Here is a 27734-nt window from a genome sequence, read left to right as displayed (position 1 = left end):
GCCCGCGTGCACACACACACACACACACACACACACAAGAACATCGTTATTGATTTTAATTTTCTCAAGACCATGATTTATTTTCATGTAACGTACATCATGATACAGAATATTTTGGAAAAGCATTATTTTCAAAGACATAAGTAATTCATCACTATAACTGTAACATAAACATGTTAATAAAAGTAAATCAAAGGCAATAGTCAATGTTAATCTTCAGACATAAAACAGTGGAGGCTGCTTTGCATAATGTAAACAGGCTCACAATTAATGAGGAAAACAAATCAGGCCACAGAAAAGGATTGTTCAGACACTCGGGTTACTTTCTTTTTGGACGGCGAATGCAATTAAATTTACCAAATTTTCTTTATAAATGGAATTTGCACCACACACACACACACACACATTATATGTATACATATAATATACACACATATATATGGCTGACCTGACACATGCTGGCAAATGAACATTTTTCACATCCATACAATTACTCACACACGCACAAATGCAAGCATGTGCGCACACACACAGACACACACACACTATATATATATATATATATATATATATATATATATATATAGTCTTAACGTCTCTGTAATTCAACCCGTACAAATCCACATCCACACAGACTCATATCGCGTAGGCTTTCCCGACAAGACCTCCGGTATACACATGATAGGTGTGTGCGCCCCAGCGGATGCGATGAAGGCCACACACCGCTTTCACATAGATCCACACGGCCACAAGTTGACACAGGCACCAGCCACACACGAAGCGAAACTTGCTGATCCCAGAAGAACCATTCTGAAAAAATGACAACCAGAAACACAATTATAATTCTCGTGAAAAAAAAAGAGAAAAAAGCTGGAAATATTTCCTGGCACAATCATAGCAGTGACGCGGACTGACTAAACTGACGACAGGTGGTTCAGTTCAGTTCAGTTCAGTTCAGTTTCTCAAGGAGACGTCACTGCGTTCGGACAAATGCATATACACTACACATCTGCTAAGCAGATGCCTGACCAGCAGCGTTACTCAACATGCTTAGTCAGGCATTGAGGGAAAATATGATAGAATGATGTACAATAAGATGCATAAACAAATAAGTGGATGTCATCAAATTAATTAATGAATAGTGGGTGAATCAAGACTCATACATATACATGGTTTTTGGTGAAAGTCTATAGGGTCTTTGGGTGAACTGGTCTTTTTGACATTGTTCTACTTGTTCTTCGAACACTTAATGCTGTTAAAGTCCGAGTTTAGCATCCTAAATTATTGCAAATATTTTACCGGCAATTTTTGCGCATGTATGAAACGATAATTATCACCATTGGTAGATGTTGTGACCCATTTTAGGTGGATTTCAACTCATTTTGTACGTTATTTTACTCAGTTCTGATGCGGATTCAGTCACTAGACTAGCTTGCCACCATCTTGCTTTTCCGTTTTTCGTCCCACAAACCATGGAAATGTAACAAATAGGTGCAACAATTTAGGATGTTAAAATTGGATATTATCTTTTATGCTAAAATACTGCTATCTCTTTGACCGGTTTTTAAGAACTGACAGGTTACTGGACAAAGAATGCTCCCTTTACGGTCGGCTGGGCCAAAAAGCAGTATGATTTGATTTGATTTGTAATCAAAGGAAGGTGGGTCAATACTGAGACAGTGGCTAGACTAATCATGGCACAGAACTGGCGAGTTTTGACAGCAAAGTGGGCGTGTGTTCGATGGTTTGCCCAATGGCCTGTGTAGTTATAGACTGCTGTAGGGGGTTAATGGTGAGTTTATTGAAAACATATCTCAAATCCAGGAATGTAGTGTGTGTGTGTGTGTGTGTGTGTGTGCATGCGTGGGTGCACTGCATGCGTGCGTGTGTGTGTGTGTGTGTGTGTGTGTGTGTGTGTGTGTGTGTGTGTGTCTCTCTCTGTAGGTGGAGGGGGTGGCGTTGGAAGAGATGGTATATGCGCGTGTGTGTGTGTGTACGAGTGTGTACGAGTGTGTGTGTGTGTGTGTGTGTGTGTGTGTGTGTGTGTTTGTTGGTTCTTTAGTCTAGCGTTTTTTTCACTATTTGTGATATTAGACGATGTGTGGTGGTGGTGTGAGGAGTGTGGGGTGGGTGGGAGGCACGAAGGTCTATTGTCTTAAGTTGACAAAACATATATACCCATAAGTTCCCATCCCCGACCACCAAACGCGGGATTACCTGCACTTGTGTGAGCAGCAAGAAGTCCACAACGATCCAGGCCGTCAGGTGGCAGCACAGGAAGGGGAGAGGGCGGACACCGAAGAAGAGGAAGAGGAAGAAGGAGGTGAGGCCACCCAGGGGAAGGCACTCTGACAGGGGCTCCAAAATACCCACAACGGGCAAGGCGTTGTAGCGTAACCGGGACCACCTGGGTATGGACAGGTCTCCTGGTTACTTTGTGTGGGGGGGGGGGATCGGGGGCGGGGGGGGGGGACTGAAGGAGAGAAAGTGGGGTGGGGGGTAGAGAGAGGGAAAGAGAGGGAGGGAGGGGGGAGATAGGGGGAAGAGAGAGGGGAGAGAGAAAAATGAAAATGAGAAAAGAGAGAGGGGTGGATAGAGAGGGTGGTGGAGAAAGAGAGGGGGTGGAGAGAGAGCAGGGGGGGGGGGAGAAAGGGGAAAGAGAGAGAGAGAGGGGGGGGGAGGGAAAGAGAAAGTGGGAGAAAGGGGAGAGAAAAGGCAAGAGAGTGAGAGAGAGGGTAGAGTGGGTGGAGAGAGGGGGAGAGGGAGTGGGGAGGCAGAGAGGAGGAAGAGAGAGAGAGAGAGAAAGGAGAGATAGGGGGAAGAGAGAGGGGGTAGAGAAAGAGATAGGGAGAAAGAGTGAGAGAGAGAGAGGGGAGGAGAGAGAGGGAGAGAGAGAGAGAGAGAGAGAGAGGGGAAGAGATAGAGAGAGTAGGAGAGAGAGGGGGAGATAAAGGTGAGAGAGGGGGGGTACTGAGAGAGAGGGGGAGAGAGAGAGGAGAGAGAGGGGGGAGAGAGGGGGAGAGAGAGAGGAGAGAAAGAGAGTGGGAGAGAGAGAGGGGAGAGAGGGGGGAGAGCGAGAGAGAAGGGAGAATGAGAGAGGAGAGAGAGAGAGGGGGGGGGAGAGGGAGAGAGGTGTGTGTGTGTGTGTGTGGGGGGGGGTGATAAGTCCTATGTTAGCATCCTAAATAAACCATCAACCCATGTAACGGCAATACTCGTGTATAAATGAAACTATGTTAGCATTGTACCATATTTCAGTGGTTTCTGATTCTATTTGAGCTTCTTTTATTCAATTTTGACAAAGATTCAGTGAACTTCTCCTCCTGCTGCTGCTACAACTACTGCTGCTACTCCTGCTGTACCTATCACTAAACATATTACTACCACTAAACCTGCTAACTACTCATAAATATGGAAAATATCCTCCTGGGTTCTTCATGTTGAGTACAATCTGAGCACTGAAGCAAACTAAAACTTCAGTGTCGTCCCCGTTGTCTGTTGGGATTCTATTTTTATCTCTTTGAGATATGCATGGGTCAAAGGGCAGGAACAAGGGACCCACCTGACCATACGGTCAACAAAGCTGCCCAGTGACGTCAGGCTGACGTTTTGTTGAGCGGGAAAAGATGACATCACCAGCTTGTAACCCCTAAGAGAGAAGAAAAAAAACAACACACATATACACAGGCACACACACACACTCTCTCTCTCTTTTTCTCACTCACATAAGCACAAACACATGCATGGGAAAACATACAATTACATAAACACGCACACGTATCTATACAGGCACACACAGAGACACACACACAGGCATTTCTCTCTGTCTCTGTCTGTGTATCTGTCTCTCTCTCTCCATCCCTCCGTCCCCCCGTGTCCCCTCCCCCTCTCTCTCTCGCTCTCTCTCTCTCTATATATATACACACATATATAAACACATATAAACATATATATCATATGAATTTATAGACCTAGACAGACAGACGCACACACATACAAATGTACTCATGCTACATGTATATGATAAATTTTACACACACACACACACACACACAACATTCTCAAACATCCACAAAAAAGGAATCAGTTATTATCTACGCATGGACAGAAGCGCACGTTCATACATGTATGCACATACGCAAGTGTATGTGTATGTGTGTGTGTGTGTGCGTGCATTCCTCTGTGTGTGTGTGCGCGCGCGCAGGTGTGTGTGTGTGTGCACGCGCACGCGCGCGCGCGCGTGCAGGCTGACATCTGATGGAGGTGCTTGGTGAGGCGGAAGTCGTGGGGCACGTGCTGTCCGTAGCGCTGCATGTCCAGGCAGTGTCTCTCCAGCATGGACCTCCTCACCATGTAAGACAGGCCCGCCACACAGGCCATGCCCAGAGTGTTGAACGACACGTAGTGCCGGCCCAGTCCACACCCGTAGTACACCTTCAGCACAACAGACATCATCATCATCATCGTCATCGTTACCATCATAGCCATCATCATCGTCATCGCCTTGTACGACAGGCCGGCCACACAGGCCATGCCCAGAGTGTTGAACGACACGTAGTGCCGGCCCAGTCCACACCCGTAGTACACCTTCACAACACAGACATCGTCATCATCATCGTCATCGTTACCATCATCGCCATCATCATCGTCATCGCCTTGTACGACAGGCCGGCCACACAGGCCATGCCCAGAGTGTTGAACGACACGTAGTGCCGGCCCAGTCCACACCCGTAGTACACCTTCACAACACAGTCATTGTCGTCATCATCATTATCGCCGTTTTCGTCATTATCATCATCGTCGTCGTCGTCGTCGTCGTCATCTTCTTCATCATCAACGTCGTCATCATCATCGTCATTATCATCACAGCAACACGGCGACCACCACTACTAATGAAGAGAGATAGAGAGAGGGAGGGAGACACACCCACACCCACACACACACACACACAGGGGAGAGACAGACAGAGAGACAGAGAGAGGGAGAAAGAGAGACACAGAGAGAGAGAGAGAGAGAGGGAGAGAGACATAGAGAAAAAGAGACAGACAGAGAGATAGAGACAGAGCGAGCTGTAGGGAGTCTACCTGCTGCACAGAGTGGGCAATGGCGGTGAGGGAGGGAGGCAGAGAGACAGACAGACAGACAGAGACAGAGACTGAGAGACAGAAAGAGAGAGAGAGAGAGAGACAGAGCTGCAGAGAGCCCACCTGCTGCACGATGTGTGCCATGGGGTGTTGGGAAGGACCAGGCAGACAGAACGGTAACTGATGGACCACAGCCACGTCTGGAGCCTGGAGCTTCACCACCATGTCCTCCATCACCACCCTGCTCACTGCACACACACACACACACACACACACACACACACACACACACACACACACACGACAAATTTCACACACAGTTCAGCTGTCATCTACCTTTAAAAACAATGCTTTTGTGTTTTTCCGTTTATAATTATTAGCATGATTTATACTGATGTGTAAATGGTTTGGATAGTTCTATTGTATTGTCAGTCAGTTTCACATATCTTTGCTTTTACTACCCCCCCCCCCCCTCCCTCTCTCTCTCTCTCTATTGCACACACACAATCACAGGCACAGACACAGACACAATTTACCGACACACACAGACACACAGACAGACAGACACACACACACACACACACACACACACACACACACACACAGATGGAGACAGAGAAAAAACCCACAATACCTTGTACCTTGCTGGAGGACACCCAGACACAGTCATACATGGCAGCCTCATAGCCCTGCAGGAAGTTCTGCACCAGGGGATTGGGGATGTCCGACCTGCCCCCTGTAACACCATCACACCCACACCCACTTCACAATCATACTTCACCAACCCACTTACTTCACAACACCACCATCACCCACCCACTTCATAACAACAACACCATCACCCAACCACTTCATTACAACACCATCACCCACCCACTTCACAACATCACCATCACACCCACACCCGCTTCACAACACCATCACACCCACACCCACTTCAAAATACCGTTACACATCCACCCACTTCACAACAATACCATCACTCACCCACTGTATAACAATATCATCACCCACCCACTTCTCAACAACACCATCACCCACCCACTTCACAACATCACCATCACACCCACACCCACTTCACAAAACCGTTACACATCCACCCAGTTCTCAACAATACCATCATCCACCCGCTTCATAACAATACCATCACCCACCCACTTTATAACAATACCATCACCCACCCACTGTATAACAATACCATCACCCACCCACTTTATAACAATACCATCACCCACCCACTTCACAACAATACCATCACCCAGCCACACACGTCACACCAAAAACATCATCCACTCGCATCAAAATCATACCATTCACTCATTTCAACAACAATAGCAACACCCATCCACCCGCTTTGACAACAAGGTATTACATCCTGCAGCAATGAAGTCTGATCGCTGATAATACAGAGGGTGATGCTCAGGCTGCTCTTCTTCAGGGAAGATCCTGAGGCTTTTAGTTTTCATATCTACGCACACATTTCTTTATTACCATAATTCTCTATTCCGATGATGACGATAGCATGTTGTCATTACCGACTAACTTGGAGAGAGAGAAAAAAGAAGAAAAACCTCATCCAGACCACATGATTCTATCTCTACATTGACCTGGCTTACCCCAGAAGAGACGCACGGTAACCGTGGGGTATTTAACCTGCAGCTTCCTCACCACGCCGATGGCTGGGTCCTGGTCGTCAAGGAAACAGAAGAGCAGCTCGAACTGAAAACAAAAGGTGGCTGAGTGAAGTACGTTCGCCTCCAGCAAGACACAAAGTTATTATCTCTGTAAAAAAAAAAAGTTGCTAGCAAGTTTGCTGATTAAAAAAAACAAAAAAACAAACAAACAACAACAACAACAACAAAAACCCACATAAAAGGGCGACACGAAGAAAACAGCATAGGCTTTACATCCAGGGAACAGCGCAAAGTGTGATCATTCTTCCACGTTTCAATAAGAACGCTGATTCGTTAAAAAAAAAAAAAATCGCTTACACACTGTGAATTCTCGTTTAATACATTGTTCCAAGGGCGGATGGAGACAGTGCTTCTCTGGGTCCTCCCCAGCACCTACGGCTGTTTCTCTTTCTTCTTTGCCTGGACTAGGCTGACCCTGGAGAAAGGTCCAGTGACGGTCAGGAAAGACCCACTGACCACAGGGAACGTCCTGTTGACAGTGGGGAAAGACTACAACTTGGGATTCTCTCTCGAGGGCACATAAGACCGTATGGCTGTGTTTGGAGTGGCACTGTCTTCATCTGTCTGCGGGCAGGGGCGGTTTGGTCTGTGGGGTGTGCTCAGCAGTTGGACGGTGGTGTCTTTTGTCGGTGGGCTCTGCAGTCATGAAATACCGGCTGGTACACCCATGGGGATACTTCTTTTAAGGCTGTCGCGAGTTGCATCCTGTGGTCTCTTTTGCCTCTGTTCCGGAGCAGTTATGTCCCTTGAATTCTTAACGGAGTGTCCTGTGCGTGCCTGCACCCATCGTGAACACAGCGCAGGCCTCCAAGGGTGGTGCAGGATTGTTCCAAGGGCGGGTGGAGACAGTGCTTCTCTGGGTCCTCCTCGGCACCTTCTCCTGGTGTCTCTATTATGATCGCAACACAAAGACCTGGCTGCCAAACGTATACACGAACGAATGAAGGAACCTACTGTCCACTTATCTTCCTACCCACCTACCACCCAGCTAACTAAATTACTAAATAACGAACGAACTTACCAAATAACCAATGCACTCACTCACTATGTAATTAACTAAATGGCGATTCAGTCAGTCCGTTCGTCACTCAGTCAGCTAGCAAGTCACTCACTCACTCACTTACTCTCCCAGCCACCAAAAAAATAATTCACCCATGAACTAACCAACTCACTCACTCACTCACTAACCTACTAACCAACTAACCTACGCACAAACCAAACAGCATCCAGCAACCAACCAACCAACCAAATAACCAACTGACAAAAAAACAAAAGAAAAAAAAAGACTTGACCCACTATAATCAAAAACGATTTGAAACGATCGATTAAAGGAGGTAAATAATTCAGTAAGAAAAATAAACAAAATGAATACCCTTTTTCAAAACGCACTAAACATAAGGCGAGAAATACTGACTCTACCCAGATTATATAATGTAATATCAGTGCGAACATCACTGTCCCTGTCTGCCTACCTTGGGGTACGTCAGGGTGAAATGGGTCTCCAGATTGGCCTCCAGCAAAGGATCCACCCCGCTAAGTGGCTTCACGATGGATACCCCGGGTACATCGTCACCCAGCGCAGGCCACAGAACTCCGCGCGTGGAGGTACAGGTGTCTGAAGCACCACCAAGACACATACACTGCTTCACTGTCAGTACTTAGGTACAGAAATTCGCTGACCAACGCGTGAAAACAAACATACAAACGAACAAAAGCAAAACAAACAACTGATATAGTATAATCATGCACGCACACAGACACACAGAGTCACAGGGACACACTCACACACTCTACTGACCTCCTCCCATCTCTAACAAAGGAACTTCTCCACCCACCCCCTCCAATCCCCTTTAGAACCTCTTCCCCTTCTCTCTCCGCCTTTACCCACAACTCCTCTACCTACCTCTGTGCATGTGTGTGTGTGTGTGTGTGTGTGTGTGTGTGTGTGTGTGTGTGTGTGTGTGTGGTGTGCGCGCGCGCGCGAAAAAAGGAGTGAGAGGGGTGCGATAGATGGAGGGAGGGACAAAAAGAGAAGACAGAAAGAGACAGAGAGAGACAGATACAGAGAAAGAGGGGGAATAGATGGAGAGAGGGCGACAAAGAGAAGAGAGAGATAGAGAGACGGGGATAGAGAGAGAGGGGGAGGGAGAGATGGACGTGGATGTGGATATCCTTCAAAAAGGCCATAGCCCCTCATGAAGGGGATGCAGTGAAAACACCTTTCAACGCAAGAAGTTTTCGTCACTTTTTTTTCTGGGCAAAGTTGGATATACCAGAAAGCAACCAACTTCAGAATTAACATCGCACACACAAATAACAGTTGATAAACTATATATTAAACCGCGGAATCTGAATGCTTTATACAGGTGAATAGCGAAAACGCTTCACAGTGGCTTCCATTTAAGTATTGTCGTGTATGATAACCGAAGGGTGGTTTGATTTGGGTTCACTCCTTGTGCTTTAAAAATGTCAGAGGTATAAGTATACCTACCTACAGCTGTGAGAATATACTGTGCTCTTTTAGGGAAATGAAGGTTTGATTTTAAACTGATCTTAGCAGGATTTGAATTTTGAACTGTTGTTCTTCTCAAGATATACTTTATTGATGCAAGTTTCAACGGTTCAGTTCGGTTTAGAATTTTAAAGTTGAAGCATGAACTGGAACACCAACAACAAACTTGTAATCTTTACTATCCACAATTTGTAAATTCAAACAAGTATTTTGGTGCAGTAAAGAATACCTCTTGAGCATAGGTTAGATTTGAGCGTACCAGCGATGTTGCTAGATGTATGAGTACAAAGGTATCCTGACCCCAGTGTTGCCTGGCAACAATCTTTAATAAGTTGAAGCTTTTTTTCCTAGCCTTTGTCAAGAGGTATTCCAAATGTGACTTCTTTGTCAGTTTTTGATGTGAGGTAGACGTTAAGAAAACAAACAAACAGACAGACAGACAGGCGGACAGACAGACAGACAGACGGACGGACAGGCAGACAGACAGACAGGCAGACAGACAGGCGGACAAACATATAGACAGACGGATGGACGGACAGGCAGACAGACAGACAGACGGACGGACAGGCAGACAGACAGGCAGGCAGACCGACCGACCGACAGATTGGCAGACAGGAAGACAGACAGACAGACAGATAGGCGGACAGACAGACAGACAGACAGACGGACAGGCAGACAGACAAACAGACAGACAGACAGGCAGGCAGACAGACGTACAGGCAGATAGACAGACAGACGGACGGACAGGCAGACACAGACAGACGGACGGACAGGCAGACAGACAGAGAGACGGACAGGCAGACAGACAGAGAGACAGACAGGCAGACAGACAGACGGACGGACAGGCAGACCCACCAACGAAGCGTCAAGGCCAACAACAAAGCTCACCCTCCGAGGAGCGCGAGAAGACTGGAACCCCAGCACAGGGCGTACAACAGGATCACCAGCACCCCAGTCACCAGGGTCACATAGACCGCCAGGCCCTCTGTCACCCAGTCCATCCTCTCTGCAGCAGCATCAGCAACACATCGTCTTCATCAGAGAGACTCTCTGCAGCATCGTCAGTAACACATCGTCTTCATCAGAGAGACTCTCTGCAGCATCGTCAGTAACACATCGTCTTCATCAGAGAGACTCTCTGCAGCATCGTCAGTAACACATCGTCTTCATCAGACAGACTCTCTGCAGCATCGTCAGCAACACATCGTCTTCATCAGAGAGACTCTCTGCAGCATCATCAGTAACACATCGTCTTCATCAGAGAGACTCTCTGCAGCATCGTCAGCAACACATCGTCTTCATCAGAGAGACTCTGTGCAGCATCATCAGTAACAAATCGTCTTCATCTGAGAGACTCTCTGCAGCATCGTCAGTAACACATCGTCTTCATCAGAGAGACTCTGTGCAGCATCGTCAGTAACACATCGTCTTCATCAGAGAGACTCTCTGCAGCATCGTCAGTAACACATCGTCTTCATCAGAGAGACTCTCTGCAGCATCGTCAGCAACACATCGTCTTCATCAGAGAGACTCTCTGCAGCAGCATCAGTAACACATCGTCTTCATCAGAGAGACTCTCTGCAGCATCGTCAGTAACACATCGTCTTCATCAGACAGACTCTCTGCAGCATCGTCAGCAACACATCGTCTTCATCAGAGAGACTCTGTGCAGCATCGTCAGTAACACATCGTCTTCATCAGAGAGACTCTCTGCAGCATCATCAGTAACACATCGTCTTCATCAGAGAGACTCTCTGCAGCATCGTCAGCAACACATCGTCTTCATCAGAGAGACTCTCTGCAGCATCGTCAGCAACACATCGTATTCATCAGAGAGACTCTCTGCAGCATCATCAGCAACACATCGTCTTCATCAGAGAGACTATGTGCAGCATCGTCAGTAACACATCGTCTTCATCAGAGAGACTCTGTGCAGCATCGTCAGTAACACATCGTCCTTATCAGAGAGACTCTGTGCAGCATCGTCAGTAACACATCGTCTTCATCTGAGAGACTCTGTGCAGCATCGTCAGTAACACATCGTTCTTATCAGAGAGACTCTGTGCAGCATCGTCAGTAACACATCGTCTTCATCAGAGAGACTCTCTGCAGCATCGTCAGTAACACATCGTCTTCATCAGAGAGACTCTCTGCAGCATCATCAGTAACACATCGTCTTCATCAGAGAGACTCTCTGCAGCATCGTCAGCAACACATCGTCTTCATCAGACAGACTCTCTGCACCATCATCAGTAACACATCGTCTTCATCAGAGAGACTCTCTGCACCATCGTCAGTAACACATCGTCTTCATCAGAGAGACTCTCTGCAGCATCATCAGCAACACATCGTCTTCATCAGAGAGACTATGTGCAGCATCGTCAGTAACACATCGTCTTCATCAGAGAGACTCTCTGCAGCATCGTCAGTAACACATCGTCTTCATCTGAGAGACTCTGTGCAGCATCGTCAGTAACACATCGTCTTCATCAGAGAGACTCTCTGCAGCATCATCAGTAACACATCGTCTTCATCAGAGAGACTCTCTGCAGCATCATCAGTAACAAATCGTCTTCATCAGAGATACTCTCTCTCTCTCTTTTCCTCTCTTTAAAAAAAAATTTTTTAATTTTTTCCTTGTGCTTTTCTTCTTCTTTTTTTTTTTTTTTTTTTTTTTAGCGTTCTTATCTCAATACCCTGGAAAAACAAAATTTCGTTCGTTCGTTCGTTCGTTCGATCATCATCATCTTTCTTCTTCACAGTTACACAAGAAACAAACAAACACACACACACACACACACACACACACGCACGCACGCACGCACGCACGCACGCGCGCGCGCGCGCAGTACACACAAAAAGGGATATGGAAGAAGGCTGGAAACCCATGCATTATTCAGAGAACTCGGCTCTTGGTCTGTCCGTCTGTCTGTCTGTCTCTCTCCTTCTTTCTCTCTCTCTCTCTTTGATCGCCATGTACAGTCACAGCAGAACAGCATGCTGATTGATTAGGGCCTGTGGCAATGCGGTGTTGGGCAAACGGGTCAGCTTGTTGTGTTGACTGTGCGGATAGTCTCGGTTACAGCTGGCATCACTGAGATCGTGTTTATAGGTCAGTGGCTGGCATCGTTCTCCCGGCTAACCTGAATCCACCCTCCATGCCTGCTCTCACTGCCCCCCCCCCCCCCCTACCCTGTCCACTAATGGAAGTAACTGACACACAGCAAACACAATTACGCAACATTGAGCTGACGCTGAAACGGGAAATGTGTGAACGGTTTCTTTTTTTTAATTTTTATTTTTTAATTATTATTATTATTTTTACTTTGGCCTGGGTCATAGGAATTAGATACACATGCAGTAAAAACAAAAATGGATATACATGCAGTAGAAAAAAATATAAACATACAGTAAATACACACACACACACACACACCACCACCACCACCACCACCACCACCACCACACTTTCAAACAGAAGCCGAGACAGCTGTAATATTATATATATATATAACACTACTCTTAGCTGAACAGCTTGCAGACAGACATCAACGATCTTGACTCTGCGTCCAGACGACATGGCATCGGTGAAACAGGAAAAGGGGAGGAGGGGAGGGAGCGGAGGGGGGGCGAGGGGGGCGGAGTAAGTAGAGGGTGGTGGTGGGTGGCACAGTGGCAGGTGTGTTGGTGACTGATGATGTCAATGCAGTACAGTTCAGAACAATGCAATGCAATGCAATGCAAAGCAACGCGACGCTACGGTGCACCCCCCGTGGTGAATGCCTGGGGTCTCAGTATGAATAGCATCCCCGCCTTCTGGACATTCTGTGCTAGAAATTTCCGCTTTTCTATCACTCTCTTTGTTTCTGCATTTTTTTCTGTCTTTACTGTTGTCTCCTTTTTCTACCTTCCCAGTCCATTTCCCTTTCTTTTTGCCAGCAAGCCTCGACACTTTTTTTCTCTTTGTTTTTCACAGTTCATGATGTACTGTCTGTGCTGTTTTGCTCTGGTGACGAGGTAGTGAAACTGTAAACACTGGGATGGGCACCGGCTGTCCATTGTGCAGTGTTACTTGCCTACATGGCCCTTTTATGTATGTTTTGTTTGGCTTGTTTTTTGTTGTTATTGTTGTTGTTTTCCCCTTTTTTACGATTTTATGTAATCTGGGGATGTTAAGTTAAGCGGAAGTGCTGACGTCCTCAGCATGGCCTGGTCTTATTTGTGTTTCGTGGGTTTGTCTTCATCCTTTGGACCTGTGACAGTTCTGTGTTGACGCGTTTGAGCACTTGTAATGTTTGACAGTCCTGATAATTATGGCTCTGTGCGGACAATTAGCAAAAATAAACACAACATAAACCTAAGGCAACACAACACACGCACAGTACACTGCAGTATAGTTTATGGAGGGAACGATGACGGAAATTCATGAATTGGCAAGATGTCCATAGTAGGATGTTTCGAGAGTTCAGTTTCTGTTTCAGTAGCTCAAGGAAGGCGTCACTGCGTTCGGACAAATCCATATACGCTACACCACATCTGCCAAGCAGATGCCTGTTTCGAGAGAGAAATACATATCAAAAGCTATGCACTATTTGAATAAGGATTCCTCAATCACCCCCACTTCAGTGAAAACAGCATTGTGACAAGAGATGCAGCAATGTTTATTTTCTATGGGTCATGACAGACAACTCCTGGTCTTAAATGAAAGACAATCCTAAATTTCACTCACATCCCCATTTTAGTTATATCATCAGTATTTATCTTAACTAATTATTCTTGTTCATCCTGCTCAAGTTTTTGTGTGCTTTATGTGTGTGAATGCAACACGTGCATCCATTATTCCTACCCAGTGAAAAGGCGCCACTTCAGAATCATGGTTTGAGTGTGCGTGCTGGCTGTCTGGGCATCAGGTCGTGTCTAACTGGTCTGGGCGTCGGTCGCTTACATCACATTTCGCGTCACTCGGTTGATGTGAATTTGTGTTCGCGTAACTGATTTCAGTTTTAACCTCTGTATGGGATACCTGGTCTATGATACAGTATAAAGTTTCTTGCAGGTGATTACTTGAAAACATGGATGTGTCTGTTACCTGTGTTGTTTCCTGGATACCATGGATGTATATACTTCTGGTTTGCAACAGATATTCCGTGATGGCTCTGCCATTACTGATACCAGATTGGCGCCCTCGCTCCGCGAGGCTGACTTCGAGCTTTCGCACATGTTAACCCCTACCATGGAGTGTCTGTGCATCATGGATTTTAAATACAGACATTCCGAAATAGCTCTGCCATTACTGTTACCAGATTGGCGCCCTGGATTCGTGAGGATGGTTACGAGCTTTTTCAAAGTGTCGTCCTCAACTAAGGCGGTTTCTGCTCCATGGATTTTCAACACAAACATTCCTTGATAGCTCTGTCGTTGCAACCATACCAGACTGGCAGAAGTTGTGTAGACTGGTCCCCGCACTGCGAGGACGGTTTAGCCTACTTTGCACATGTCAACCCCTACCAAGGTGGTTTGCGTATCATGGATCATGCTGATCACTTCAGTGGACCACACATCAAACAGGCCATAAAGTAGCCGCTGTCCACATATCCCATACGAGCTGTACAACTCACAGCCACTACAGAATACAGCAGACTGGCCATGAAGCAACCATTGTCCACACACACCCATTTCTGGTGTACAACTGACCGTCTGCACACTGACCCCACTGGCTGATGGAGTCCCTGCATTGTCAGAGGTACGATAATTTGCCATATGTAATGAGCTCCATGTGATGTGTACATGATCTATATACCTCATATATTACAAGCAATGCTCACAGCTCACAGCACGCGAGCACGGAAATGCCACAGTTGGCTGAACACATGTCAGGACCACTATCCTGGCCTTTCGTTATTCAATCACAGCCAAGCCACGCCGTCCCCTAGCGCGGCGAGGCAGGGTCAAATTTCAGATCCTAGCGGAATGGCTGCATGGCGTGTTTCAGCTTGGCCTGGTCTTATTTGCCATAAGGAGCTAAACTTTAATGGTTGGGATACTATGTCATGAACTGGATTTTTTGTGTTTTTGTTTTTTTGTTTGTTTGTTGTTGTTTTTCTTTTGTTTGTTTTTTTGTTGTTTGGTTTTTTGTGTGTTTTTTTGTTTGTTTTTTGTAAATGTGACAGTTTTGTGTTGACGGGGTTGAGCATTTGTATGGTTGGACAGTCCTGACATGGCCCTGTGCGGTCGGCTGGACTATAAGCAACAAGAAGAAGCGAACACCGGCAAGAACAGCACTGCACCTTTGAGCACTGAAAAGAACTGACGGCAACAACAGAGGGGTATCTCCCAAAAGCGTTAATCTGCGTGTCAATAGTGCTGCCAGTCGTGTCGTCATCACAGCTTTCAAGAGCACTACGTGTCGACAGCACCACCGTTTTAAGGTTTATCATCTCGTTAGTGCTACGTGTCAATAGCACTACACGTCAATAGCACCAAAAACAAAACAAAAAACAATAAAATTTTCAACTTTCATTGTGTGTCCGGGTCAATTGCACTACGCGTCAATATCGCTATGTGTCGATAGCACTAGCTGGTTTATGGCTCGCAGCGCTAATGATACGTAGCTCTATCGACACGCACCCCAACATCGCTATCCCAGGGAAACTTTTACTGATTTATTGTTGTGGGAAACCAAGATTTGAAGCAACCTGTGACCCTTGCTGGGACACAGAGGCGTTCAGATATCAAAATAAACTTGGATCACGAAAGGATTTATCATTTACTGCTTGTATTTTTTAATGCATGATCGTCAGTCGTGTTCGACTGCGACCATCAGAACAGCCGAGGTGGAAACTGCTGTCCCAACTATCTGGGCCAGAATTTGATAAAAGTGGAGAGAGTCTTGCCCCAAATCACATCCCCACTCTGTCAGCCAAGAGGTTTGTTTTTGGACAGTTGCCATTGGGATGGTTCCAAAAAGTCAACCAGCCTCCAAGGCTGCAGTACTAAAACCCAGTGCAGTTTTGCCTCACAGATTGAGAGTCATAGTCCTTCACAAAAGACTAAGCTGTAAATGACTTCCCATTGTAATGGAGAAACCATTGATCATACAATTCTCACTTTGCTGTTGGCTCAAATGTGAGCTTGTGTCAATATGTGATACAAGCTGAGCGTTTAATGTACAATTAAATGTGTACGTTCCTTTGCGTGAAAGTGTCCTCCGTACAATACATTTTATTCATGCAACCCCACAGCCGAGTCCAGTGCACACACACACACACACCACACACACACACACTCACACACAAGCTGAGCGTTTAATGTACAATTAAATGTGTACGTTCCTTTGCGTGAAAGTGTCCTCCGTACAATACATTTTATTCATGCAACCCCACAGCCGAGTCCAGTGCACACACACACACACATGATAGAGGTTGGACCCAAAGAGAACAAACAAACAGTAACACATATAAACTGAACTAAATGCACAAAACTTTCAAGCAAGTAACTCAACACAGCAACTTGATTTGCCACCACCACCACATCCCCTCTCCCTACACCTCTCCCCCTCCCCCCACACACGTAACATTGACATTGCAAGTCGCAGTGAAATTACCATTCTTTGCCAAGCTGCACGTATAATCATCAGCCCCATACTCCCCGCAGAGCCAGTTTTGCAGTGCACCATTCTCTGCACGTTGTGGCCTGTGGGACCAATATCTTTTCGTTTTAAGGGGTCTGTGGGGTGGGGGTGGGGGTGCGGGCTGGGTGATGGGGGGGGGGGGGGGTGGGAGCGCACACAAACTGAAGGCTGCCTTCGTGCAGACGATCATAACTGACAGATGAGCTTCATTCGGGCTAGGTTTGACAACAGGGGGTAAGGATGGGAATGCAGTGTTCAGTTTTGCGTTGTCATCAGTCGGATGATATGTTTCGTTGTTTAGAAAGTGTGGATTTGCCGCGACACCCACAAAGTCGAAATATGAGTTGCTATTTGCCATGTGTTCATTTATTACTTATTTACCAAGACAACATTGAACAGAAAACGGGCAAGGAAAAAACAACAACACAATCTGAGGAATACATCAAATCGACGATTAATCCTCAAAAGAATGTTTCATTCTACACTATTTTCAAAGACACAAAACCGGGTAGTCCACACCCACGACGTCGGCCGGTGCAGGTTTATGAATCATATACAGCCACAGAACGACAAGAGACTGCCCTGTGTAGGTTTAATATTTCGTAATCGGCATTACAACGAGCGACTCAGGGATTAAAACACGATATCAATCATGCACAGCCCTGAATACAGACACACGGCAGCTTTACACGGCTGAATAAAACATGTAAAACCCTGCCCATAGTGTAGCCTACAACAGTGAATGTTCGTGTGGTGTGCAGACCACAAAGGAGAAAAAAGAGGATGTTGAAATCACACGAAAAAAAAAATCAAATAAAAACTAACAAAAACTAACTGAATGAGGTGAGAGAAAGACATTGATCAAGGGCTGATCCAGAGGTGGACAGTCGTCACTGCGTTCTGTTGCGTGTTGGTTGCCATAGCTACTGGTGTGGCGAAAAACTGAGACGCGCACTGCTGGAAAGATGCGTAGTTTTAATCATCAGAAATCAATAATAAAAATAATATTATGCAGCAGCGCGTGCACACACACACACACACACAAACGAGCGCGCACGCACGCACATATGCACACACACACACACGCGCGCGCGCAAGCGCACGTACGCACGCACACACGCACACACACTTCTGCCACCTCAGCTATAACTACAGCTACTACTACTACTACTACTACTCAGTAGTACAACCATAACTACTTCCACTACTCAGTACGACTACAATGACAAAGACTATACTAGCGCTACTACTACTGCTGCTGCAACATGCACACACACACACACTGACATGAACGCCGCAAATTACACACACACACACACACACACACACACACACACACACACAGAAAAGAAAGAAGCATACTGAAACAACTGTAACACAAACGTGAGCGCCAAGCTGCCTCAAGGCTGAACTGAATGGTTGCTTAGTAACAGCTCCAGTGAGTCGGACACGTGAATCACTGAGCTGAACACTGATGGAAAGGCATGAAGCTGCCCGTGGCTCAGTTGAACCACCAACACAGATCTTTCACGTATGCACTGAGGTTACAGACCGGCAGTCCGACGTGACTGACACAGAGCGGTCACGTGTGTGTGTGTGTGTGTGTGTGTGTGTGTGTGTGTGTGTGGAGTTTCATAACATGCACGCTATGCACAAAGCCATTCAACTGGAATGCAACGGACTGAGAATAAGAACAGAGAGAGAGAGGGAGGGAGACAGGCAGACATACAGCGGTCTTGGTAGAAAGAGATACAGCAGAGAGACAGCGTGCTGGAGACAGAGAGAGAGAAAACAGAGACAGACAGACAGTCGGACACACACACACACACACACACACACACAGCGAGAGAGAGCGAGAGAGCGAGAGAGAGAGAGAAAGAGAGACAGTAGGACACACACACACGCACACACACAGAAGAGTAGAGTAGAGAGAGAGAGAGAGAGAGAGAGAGAGAGTTACAAGCGCTCTGACCTTCACACACAAAATCAATCTTACCTGACAAGAGTCAAGAAGTAGGTAAATAATTGTCGTTCGTGTGATGTCTTCAAGACCACTGAAATCCACCACCGAAACAAAATCTTCTCCAATGACAAGAAAACGAAAGGAAGAAATCAGAAAAAAAAAAATCTAACACGGGCTGTCCGAAATAATTTGAAATACAACAACAACAACACCCCAAAAACCCCGTAATGTACACCAACGAAAGTGCGGTAAAAAGAAAAGATCAACAAGACCGTGACGCAAAATTGTGAACGTCAAACGGCTTGTACTTTGCGTATCAGACTCACGGTACACGAAACCGTTGACACGAAAACCTGCCCAAAGACACAAGCATGGATTTCAACCATCGGGCGTGTGTTCTTACGCACGAATGCTCGACACTTCAACTGGCTGACCAGGCAATCAAGTCGCACACAGAGAGGCGCGCATTGTCCATGAGATTTTCAGTCTCACAGCGCGCACACACACTGACCGTTAAACGCAGTGACGTTTCGTTTCGTCTCCTTCCCAAATACTTCCTGAGACGTCCGGTTACTCTGTGTGAGTGTGTGTGTGTGTGTGTGTGTTTCTGTGTGTGTGTGTGTGTGCGTGCGTGCGTGCGTGTTTCCGTGTGTGTGTTTCTCTCTGTGTGTGTGTGTGTGTGTGTGTGTGTGTGTGTGTGTGTGTGTGTGCGAGTGTTGTGTATTGTGTGTATGCCGCGGCCGCGCGCGCGCGTGTGTGTGTGTGTGTGTGTTGTGTATCAGTGTGTGTGTATGCATGTGTGTGTGTGTGTGTGTGTGTGTGTGTGTGTGTGTGTGTGTGTGTGTGTGTGTGTGTGTGCTCTGTATGTGTGTATGCGTCTGTGTGTGAGTGGTGTGTGTGTATGTGTGCGTGTTGTGTATGTGTGTCTGCGTGTGTGTGTGTGTGTTGTGTATATGTGTCTGCGTGTGTGTGTGAGTGTTGTGTATATGTGTCTGCGCGTGTGTGTGTGAGTGTTGTGTATATGTGTCTGCGTGTGCGTGTGTGTGAGTGTGTGTGTGTGTGTGTTTCTTGTTTGCCACCTGAGCTCCTGCACGCTTCAGCTTGTAAAAACACCAACAGCTGGGGGGTGAGGGAGGTGAGAGAGAGAGGTAGGGAGAGAGAGGAGAGCTGAGAGGGACGTAACAAAATGTGTGCCAAAGAGGGCGGCGGGTGGTGTGGTGGTGGTGGTGTGTGTGTGTGGGGGGGGGGGGGAGGGTTTGTGCTGTGTGTTTGGGTGGGTGGGTGGGGGGGGGGGTTGTGCTGTGTGTTGGGGGGGAGGGGGGTAGGGTTTGGGCTGTGTGTTTGAGAGGGGGGGGTAGGGTTTGTGCTGTGTGTTTGGGGGGGGGGGGGGTAGGGTTTGTGCTGTGTGTTTGGGGGGAAGGGGGGTAGGGTTTGTGCTGTGTGTTGGAGGGGGGGGGGTAGGGTTTGTGCTGTGTGTTTGGGGGGGGGTAGGGTTTGTGCTGTGTGTTTGGGGGCGGGGGGGGGGGGGGGGTAGGGTTTGTGCTGTGTGTTTGGGGGCGGGGGGGGGGGGGGGTAGGGTTTGTGCTGTGTGTTTGGGGGCGGGGGGGGGGTAGGGTTTGTGCTGTGTGTTTGGGGGCGGGGGGGGGGGGGGTAGGGTTTGTGCTGTGTGTTTGGGGGGAAGAGGGGTAGGTTTGTGCTGTGTGTTGGGGGGGTAGGGTTTGTGCTGTGTGTTTGGGGGGGAAGGGGGGTAGGGTTTGTGCTGTGTTTGGGGGGGAAGGGGGGTAGGGTTTGTGCTGTGTGTTTGGGGGGGGCGGGGGGAAGGTTTGTGTTGTGTGTTTGGGTGGGTGAGGGGGATGCTGTATAAAAGGGGGAAGGAGGTGGTAGTGGGTTGGTGGAGGGTAGGGGGAAATTTGGGGGGCGGGGGGGGGGGGTGAGGAGGAGGGGACAGGGGAGTGGGGTGGGAGGGGGGCGAGACGGCCCAGAGAGAGAGAGAGACAAGAGAGAAACAGACCGAAGGTCAAGCCTTCGGGACTGGTTCATTTTGATCAGACACGTGTGTTGGAATTGACTTGATCGACATGTACGACATTCTAAGTGTGAATGAGATCAAGCTGAATACGTCACGAGAGCGTGAAAAGACAGTATGTCTTAAAACATAATCAAGCACAGAGACAGACATTTTTTTAAAATCAATTTTTTTTTCTTTCTGCTGTGGTCATTATACAGGGTTACCTGCAAATGGACAGGAAAAGAGAAATGAAGTGTCATGGAAACATGCAACAATGTTGGGAATGACATGATGATGTAAAATGCACAGAGCTTCAAGAATATGCGCTGTAGTGAAACATCTTAATAAATACATAAACAAATAAGTAAATAAATAAACATTTCTTGAGACAATACGCATAAATTATGTGACGGATGTCTTCACATTCTTTTTAAAGAAATGCTATATCAATGTATTACGATTTTTAAATTTTTTAAATTTTTTTAATTTTTTTAGCCTCTATTCATTTTTTAAACTATGCAGCTCTTTTTTTTTTCCAACAAAGTGAGTCGTATTTATAGATTCTGAACAAGCAAGGCAATATAAGGTTTAACAAAACAAAAATCTAGGTCGTAAAAATCATTGTCTGCGAAACGAAAAAGACATGGAGGTGGACACATCATTTGACAACCTGCACAGCTCAACGTGAGCACGTGAAAACGGAGAGTTACGGCCCTGATGAGACACACAACCCTGACACGAATACCTTGACCTTCACAAAGAGATGTGTGAATTCACATAAAAATTGTCATTTTGCATACGACGCGCCTTACTTGAAGACGCGCATCGTGTATATCAATTAAAGCAAAAAGACCCTCGAATACGCATTGGTCTTTTGACTAATTTCTATCGGTAAGGAAAACTTGTGTTTTCTCCCCTATTCATATGTAGTTATTTATTATCGTTACCGTTGGTGGTTTTTTTTTGTTGTTGGTTTGTTTGTTTTTTTGGGGGGGAATCAAATTTCAGTTTTTATTTCTTCTCTTTTTTATATGAGGGCAAGATGTAAAAAAGCTGTATAAGCTTATTCCTTTACCCTCAATAAAGTTCATTTTGACTTGACACATGCGCACACACGCGCACACACACACACACACCCACACACCATTCTTCACCCTCTGCCCAATACCGTTCCCACCACCACGCCCCGCCCTCTTCCCTGACCTTATTTCAAGTGTTATTTTGTGTCGATTCTAAATCTGTGTTACAAGCATTAAAATCTTTTGATTTGAAGACAAGAGGAGAACCCCACCCCCACTCTCTCCCTCTGCCCCACCCACACCCCCCCACACCCCCCCACACACTCCACCTCTGCCCCACCCCCACACACCTCTGCTGCACCTCCCCCCTCCCACACACACACTCCTCTGCCCCACCCCCACACTCCACCTCTGCCCCACCCCCACACTCCACCTCTGCCCCACCCCCACACTCCACCTCTGCCTCACCCCCACACTCCACCTCTGCCTCACCCCCACACTCCACCTCTGCCTCACCCCCACACTCCACCTCTGCCTCACCCCCACACTCCTCTGCCCTCACACCACACTCCTCCTCCTCTGCCCCACCCCCACACTTCTCCTCTGCCCCACTGTCACAACCCATAAGGGGTTGCCCATGAACCCCCCCCCCCCCCCCCCCCCGCACCTTCCCAGACTAACACCCCGACAACAAAACAGAGATATAGATAATTCAGCTCAGTTCTTTACTATTGTTGCACTTGGAATATCCTAGTCCAGACACACAAATTTAAACACTTAATTACAGCAACACTCTTTAGTTACACCATAGTAGCATGACACGACCCAAAGCCCAAGTAACGGCAGCACAGATCTACGCGAAAAAAAAAAAAAGTTCGTCCATTGAAGACCAGTGTCGCTGAACCCACCTCAGTCACATGCCTGCAGAATCGGAGCGGGTGGAACGGGATGAGGGACTGTGGGTGAGGACGTTGGAAAATATGGGGGTCGGGGAAAGGAGTGGGAGTGAGGGAGTTTGGAACGGACGGGGATGAAGTAGAATGCTGACCACTGAAAAGGCGAATCCTGGAGTCCCGTCGGGGTGGCAGTCAGGGGGAACCCACAGGAATAAGTCACAGGGAAAAAATCTGTAACAAGACTCCCATGTCTCTGTAGACTATGCTCTAACACGTTATGAAAGAGTACCCCTCCCCCTCCCTTTCCTTAAGCAATACCCATTATGCCAAGTAGGCAAGTAAGTGGATATTGATGCAGTCGCTTCCACACACACAAAAAAAACTACCAATGCCAAAAAGTACAGGAACCGCCCATTATTGTTTCTCTCATAATTAAGGAGTTAAACCTGCATATAATACGCAAGACACATTTACCCTAAATGACAATTTGTCGTCATTTATAATGCTAGTTTCGCACTGCAGCAACAAAACTCAATGAGGTAATATTACAAATCATCGTACTACATTTCCAACACGACACAAAAATGTTTTGGGAAATTTAGACAGTTTTCATTGTAACGAAGGTATATTTGAAACAATAAATCGAGCCGAATACATGCCAAAATAACACACTTAATAACCTTATCAGTTCCCCCCAAAATATCTAGAAATAAAAGAATACTGGATTTAAAAGATTTCCGTTAAAACAATCCCCAAAATGCAAATAAATGTCACAAGTTACGACACTAACACCACGAGGACAAACTAACTATACAACTCCCCCCTCACCTGTCACCAGGAATCAGGCACACCACTGGCCCAGGAGAGAACACAGAACACAGACCCACACAGAGGCAGAAGGGGGTCACACAAGAATCGAACCCCACGACTGTCCAAGAGGGCACCAAACAGCTCGCTTGCTGGAACGGCGACCCTTCTCCTTCCAAAGCTCGGCACCAAAGGCAAAGCAAAACGCTTCCTTCACAACAACGTTAACTCAGAACTCATCTCAAGAGTTCAGAGCGAGAAGAACTAAGGACATGTCAGACACACATCACAACAGATTCACGTGCTTCAGTTCGGGACAGAACTGAGCACACAAGAGAACGATAGAGCAAAAAGGGGGAGAGAGAAGGAGGGAGAGGGGAAAGAGAGAGGGAAAAGGAGAGGAGGGGAAGGGAGAGGGGAAAGGGAGAGGAGGGGAAGGGAGACGAACACACGAACACACGCACAAATGAATGCCACGAGCCGTGACACCCACCTCCACACTCCTCCTCCTCTGCCCCACCTCCACACTCCTCCTCTGCCCCACCTCCACACTCCTCCTCTGCCCCACCCACACTTCTCCTCCTCTGCCCCACCCCCACACTTCTCCTCCTCTGCCCCATCTCCACACTCCTCCTCTGCCCCACCCCCACACTTCTCCTCCTCTGCCCCATCTCCACACTCCTCCTCTGCCCCACCCCGACACTTCTCCTCTGCCCCACCCCCACACTTCTCCTCCTCTGCCCCACCCCCACACTCCTCCTCTGCCCCACCCCCACACTCCTCCTCTGCCCCACCCCCACACTCCTCCTCTGCCCCACCCCGACACTTCTCCTCTGCCCCACCCCCACACTCCTCCTCTGCCCCACCCCCACACTCCTCCTCCTCTGCCCCACCCACACACTCCTCCTCTGCCCCAACCCCATAAGGAGGAAGAAGAAGGCGAAGATCAACAACAACAACAGCAACAACACACATCATCAGAAATACTACTGCTGCTACTACTACTACTACCACCACTACTGTTGCTGCTGCTGCTACTACTACTACCACCACCACCACGACCACTACATCTACTGCTGCTCTAAGATAATTTTATTATCTGTATTATCTGGTTTATGGAGTCCAGGTGTATTGCATTGTATTGTATTGTACTGTACTGTACTCTCCAGTACCGCATTGTATTGTATTGTATCGCTTTTTTGTCACAACAGATAGTCTCAGATAGTCTCTGTGTAAAATTGGAGTTGTTGTTCCCAAAGGGAGTGCGCTGTCACATTTTAGCGCTGTCCGTTCTTCTGTCCTCAAGTTCATGTCTTTGTTTTAAGTTTTTTACTTTTTTTCTGGATTATTCCAGTGACATCACCCTTTATTGCCATGCGTTCTTTTACGTGTTCAAGTTTAGCATTATGTTTGAGGAATCTGATTTTTTGTGTGTGCGGGTTTGTGTGTCTGTGTGTGTGTGTGTGTGTGTGTGTGTGTGTGTGCGCGCGCGCGCGCGCGCGTGCGTGTGTGTGTGTGTGTGTGTGAGAGAGAGAGAGAGAGAGAGAGAGAGAGAGATTATAGAAACTGCAACATCAACAACAACAAATACAGCAGCTACACACGCACACACCCGGCCAGAGAACCCAGTGACAACATTTTCTCACGCACACAAGTAGGTATGTGTGTGTTGTTTATTGGTGAAGAATTAATCAGACCCCTCCAGTCCATGACCCACCCCACCCGAACCCCACTGCCCCTCCCACTGACCCCTGACCCCCTGACCTGACCTTCTGACCCCTCAGTGCTGCAGACCCTGACAGCATGGGGACACATTTCCGGTCCTCTGCTGCAGAGCTGTCATCAACACCATCACATTGCTCTGATAATAATGATGATGATGAAGATAATAATAATAATGATAATGATAATAATAATAATGATAATAATAATGATTGTATCAATAGTAATAGTAATAAAATGAATAATCTGTTTGTATAGCGCTGAGCAATGTAGTAGTACAGCGACTGCAAATCGACAAAGTTGTTTTTTTTCAAACAATCACGAACGTGCCTCTCGCGCACTGCACACACAATATGAGAGAGAGAGAGAGAGAGCACATGATCTGTCTTCTGTTCTTCTGTACTCACAGAAGTTTCCATGGCTCTTGTCTATTTTCCCTGCTGGTGTTTTTGGCCATTTTCTGTACCGCCAGGTGTCCCAGGCTCTTCTCTATCCTTGCAGGTGTCCTTGGCTGTTCTCTATTTCTGCAGGTGTCCTAGGCTGTTCTCTATTTCTGCAGGTGTCCTAGGCTGTTCTCTATTTCTGCAGGTGTCCTTGGCTGTTCTCTATTTCTGCAGGTGTCCTAGGCTCTTCTCTATCCTTGCAGGAGTCCTAGGCTCTTCTATATACCCGTAGGTGTCCTAGGTCGTTCTTTATTACTGCAGGTGTCCTATCTCTTCTCTATCCCTGCAGGTGTCCTATGCTCTTCTCTATCCCTGCAGGTGTCCTATGCTCTTCTCTATTACTGCAGGTATCCTATGCTCTTCTCTATTACTGCAGGTGTCCTAGGCTCTTCTCTATACCTGTAGGTGTCCTAGGCTCTTCTCTATTCCAAAGGCACCATAGGCTCTTCTCTACCCCTGTAGCCATCCTAGGCTCTTCTATATGCCTGTAGGTGTCCTAGGTCCTACTTTATTACTGCAGGTGTCCTATGCTCTTCTCTATCCCTGCAGGTGTCCTAGGCTCTTCTCTATTCGGACAAATGTCCAAGGCCTTTCTGTAACAAGGACCCAAGGCTTTTCTGTACCAAGGGTTCAGATCTGTTCTATAATCGAACAAATGTCGTATAATTTTTTTTCCTGCTAGTGTCCTAGCCTTTTTCTCAATTTCAGTGGCTTTTCCACGGGGTTCTCTATCCCCACAAGTGATCATGGCTGTTTTCTATGCCTAGTCCTTTCTCTTTTCCAACACGTGAACATGGCTTTTTTCTCAAATTCTGCGAGTGCCCTGAAGTTTTCTCTGTTCCAGCAGGTGCCCTAAACTGCTCTGCATTCCTACTAGTGTCCTGAAGGTTGTTTGTTTTCTCTTCCAACAATTGTTCTATCGTGTCCTCTGTTTATACAAGCGTCCTAAAAAGTTCTCTGTTCCAACAATTGTCCTATCGTGTGCCCCCGAAAGCGGAGTAGGGCTGCCTAAATGGCGGGGTGAAAACGGTCATACACGTAAAAGCCCACTCGTGTACATATGAGTGAACGTGGGAGTTGCAGCCCACGAACGAAGAAGAAGAAGAAGAAGAAGAAGAAGAAGAAGAAGAAGAAGAAGAAGAAGAAGAAGAAGAAGAAGAAGAAGAAGAAGAAGAAGAAGAAGAAGGAAAAGAAGAAGAAGAAGAAAGAAGAAAGAAGAAGAAGACAAAGAAGACGTCCAATTGTTTCTTCTATTTCTGCAAGTGACCTAATAGACTTTCCTCTGTCCCTACAAATATTCAAAAAAACCTTTTCTCTATTCCAACAATTGTCTTCAAGTTTTCTCTATTCCTACAAAAATGTCACGGGATTTTTTTTTTTTTTTTTTACAGATAAAATCTATTCCCACAGATGTCCCAGGCTCGTCTTTAGACACGCATTCCCACAAGTGTTGCAAGAATCCTCTATGTTGCACCAAGTGTCCTAGGCGACGCTCCGTCCGTATCGGAAGAGCGTGTAGTGGTCGGGGTGGGTGAGGTGGACCGGAGAGGCCGCTTCGTGCAACACGTGCTTCTTGGTGACGGCCAGCCACAGCCGGTTGAAGATGACGCTCTGAGCCAGGGACCCCCCTGTTCGCTTCCACTTCCGGTTCCGCCCGGCCCTTCCCCTGCTGGAGGTGGTGGTGACCTGGGCCCTGGCTGAAGGACAGCCAGAACCTGTCATAAAGAAAGAACAACAACAACAGTAGTAATAATGATGGTGATGATAATGATAATAATAATAATGACAATAATGATAATGATGGTAATAATGATAATATGAAAATGATGATGATAATAATAATAATAATAATAATAATAATAAGAAGAAGAAGAAGAAGAAGAAGAAGAATCATCATCATCATCATCATCATCATCATAGTGATACTACTCCTCCTCCTCCTACTACTACTACTAC

General features: G+C 46.8%; 1 protein-coding gene across 4 annotated transcripts; it reads right to left on the bottom strand.

Annotated features, from left to right (window-relative positions):
* Nucleotides 1-572: 572 nt before the first annotated feature.
* Nucleotides 573-19437, bottom strand: LOC143297206 (ceramide glucosyltransferase 3-like). 4 transcript variants are annotated; one of them, XM_076609416.1, is made up of 10 exons: nucleotides 18917-19437; nucleotides 10179-10340; nucleotides 8251-8393; nucleotides 6701-6803; nucleotides 5719-5820; nucleotides 5208-5332; nucleotides 4253-4434; nucleotides 3563-3649; nucleotides 2218-2407; nucleotides 573-810 (listed from the first exon to the last, which is right to left on the bottom strand). In XM_076609416.1, exons 5-10 carry the CDS (start codon nucleotides 5756-5758, stop codon nucleotides 637-639), a joined length of 798 nt encoding a protein of 265 aa, XP_076465531.1. In that variant the 5' UTR covers nucleotides 5759-5820; nucleotides 6701-6803; nucleotides 8251-8393; nucleotides 10179-10340; nucleotides 18917-19437; the 3' UTR covers nucleotides 573-636. The 4 variants fall into 4 exon arrangements, with proteins under 4 accessions (XP_076465531.1, XP_076465530.1, XP_076465533.1 ...); XM_076609415.1 differs by having other exon boundaries at nucleotides 10179-10296; XM_076609418.1 differs by having other exon boundaries at nucleotides 5726-5820; nucleotides 10179-10296.
* Between the last annotated feature and the right edge of the window lie 8297 nt (nucleotides 19438-27734).

The sequence above is a fragment of the Babylonia areolata genome, chromosome 22, assembly GCF_041734735.1.
Source record: "Babylonia areolata isolate BAREFJ2019XMU chromosome 22, ASM4173473v1, whole genome shotgun sequence".
NCBI classification, from domain to species: domain Eukaryota; kingdom Metazoa; phylum Mollusca; class Gastropoda; order Neogastropoda; family Buccinidae; genus Babylonia; species Babylonia areolata.
This window is presented reverse-complemented; position numbering and strand designations above follow the sequence as displayed.

Excerpts from the sequence above, each read along its gene's own strand:
- LOC143297206 (XM_076609416.1), bottom strand. The coding sequence starts at position 5,758 with ATGTATGACTGTGTCTGGGTGTCCTCCAGCAAGGTACAAG. Across the intron at positions 5,333-5,718 it reads GTCCTCCAGCAAGGTACAAG|TGAGCAGGGTGGTGATGGAG; the intron begins GTATTGTGGGTT and ends GTGTGTGTGCAG. Across the intron at positions 2,408-3,562 it reads TTTGTTGACCGTATGGTCAG|GTGGTCCCGGTTACGCTACA; the intron begins GTGGGTCCCTTG and ends GTCCATACCCAG.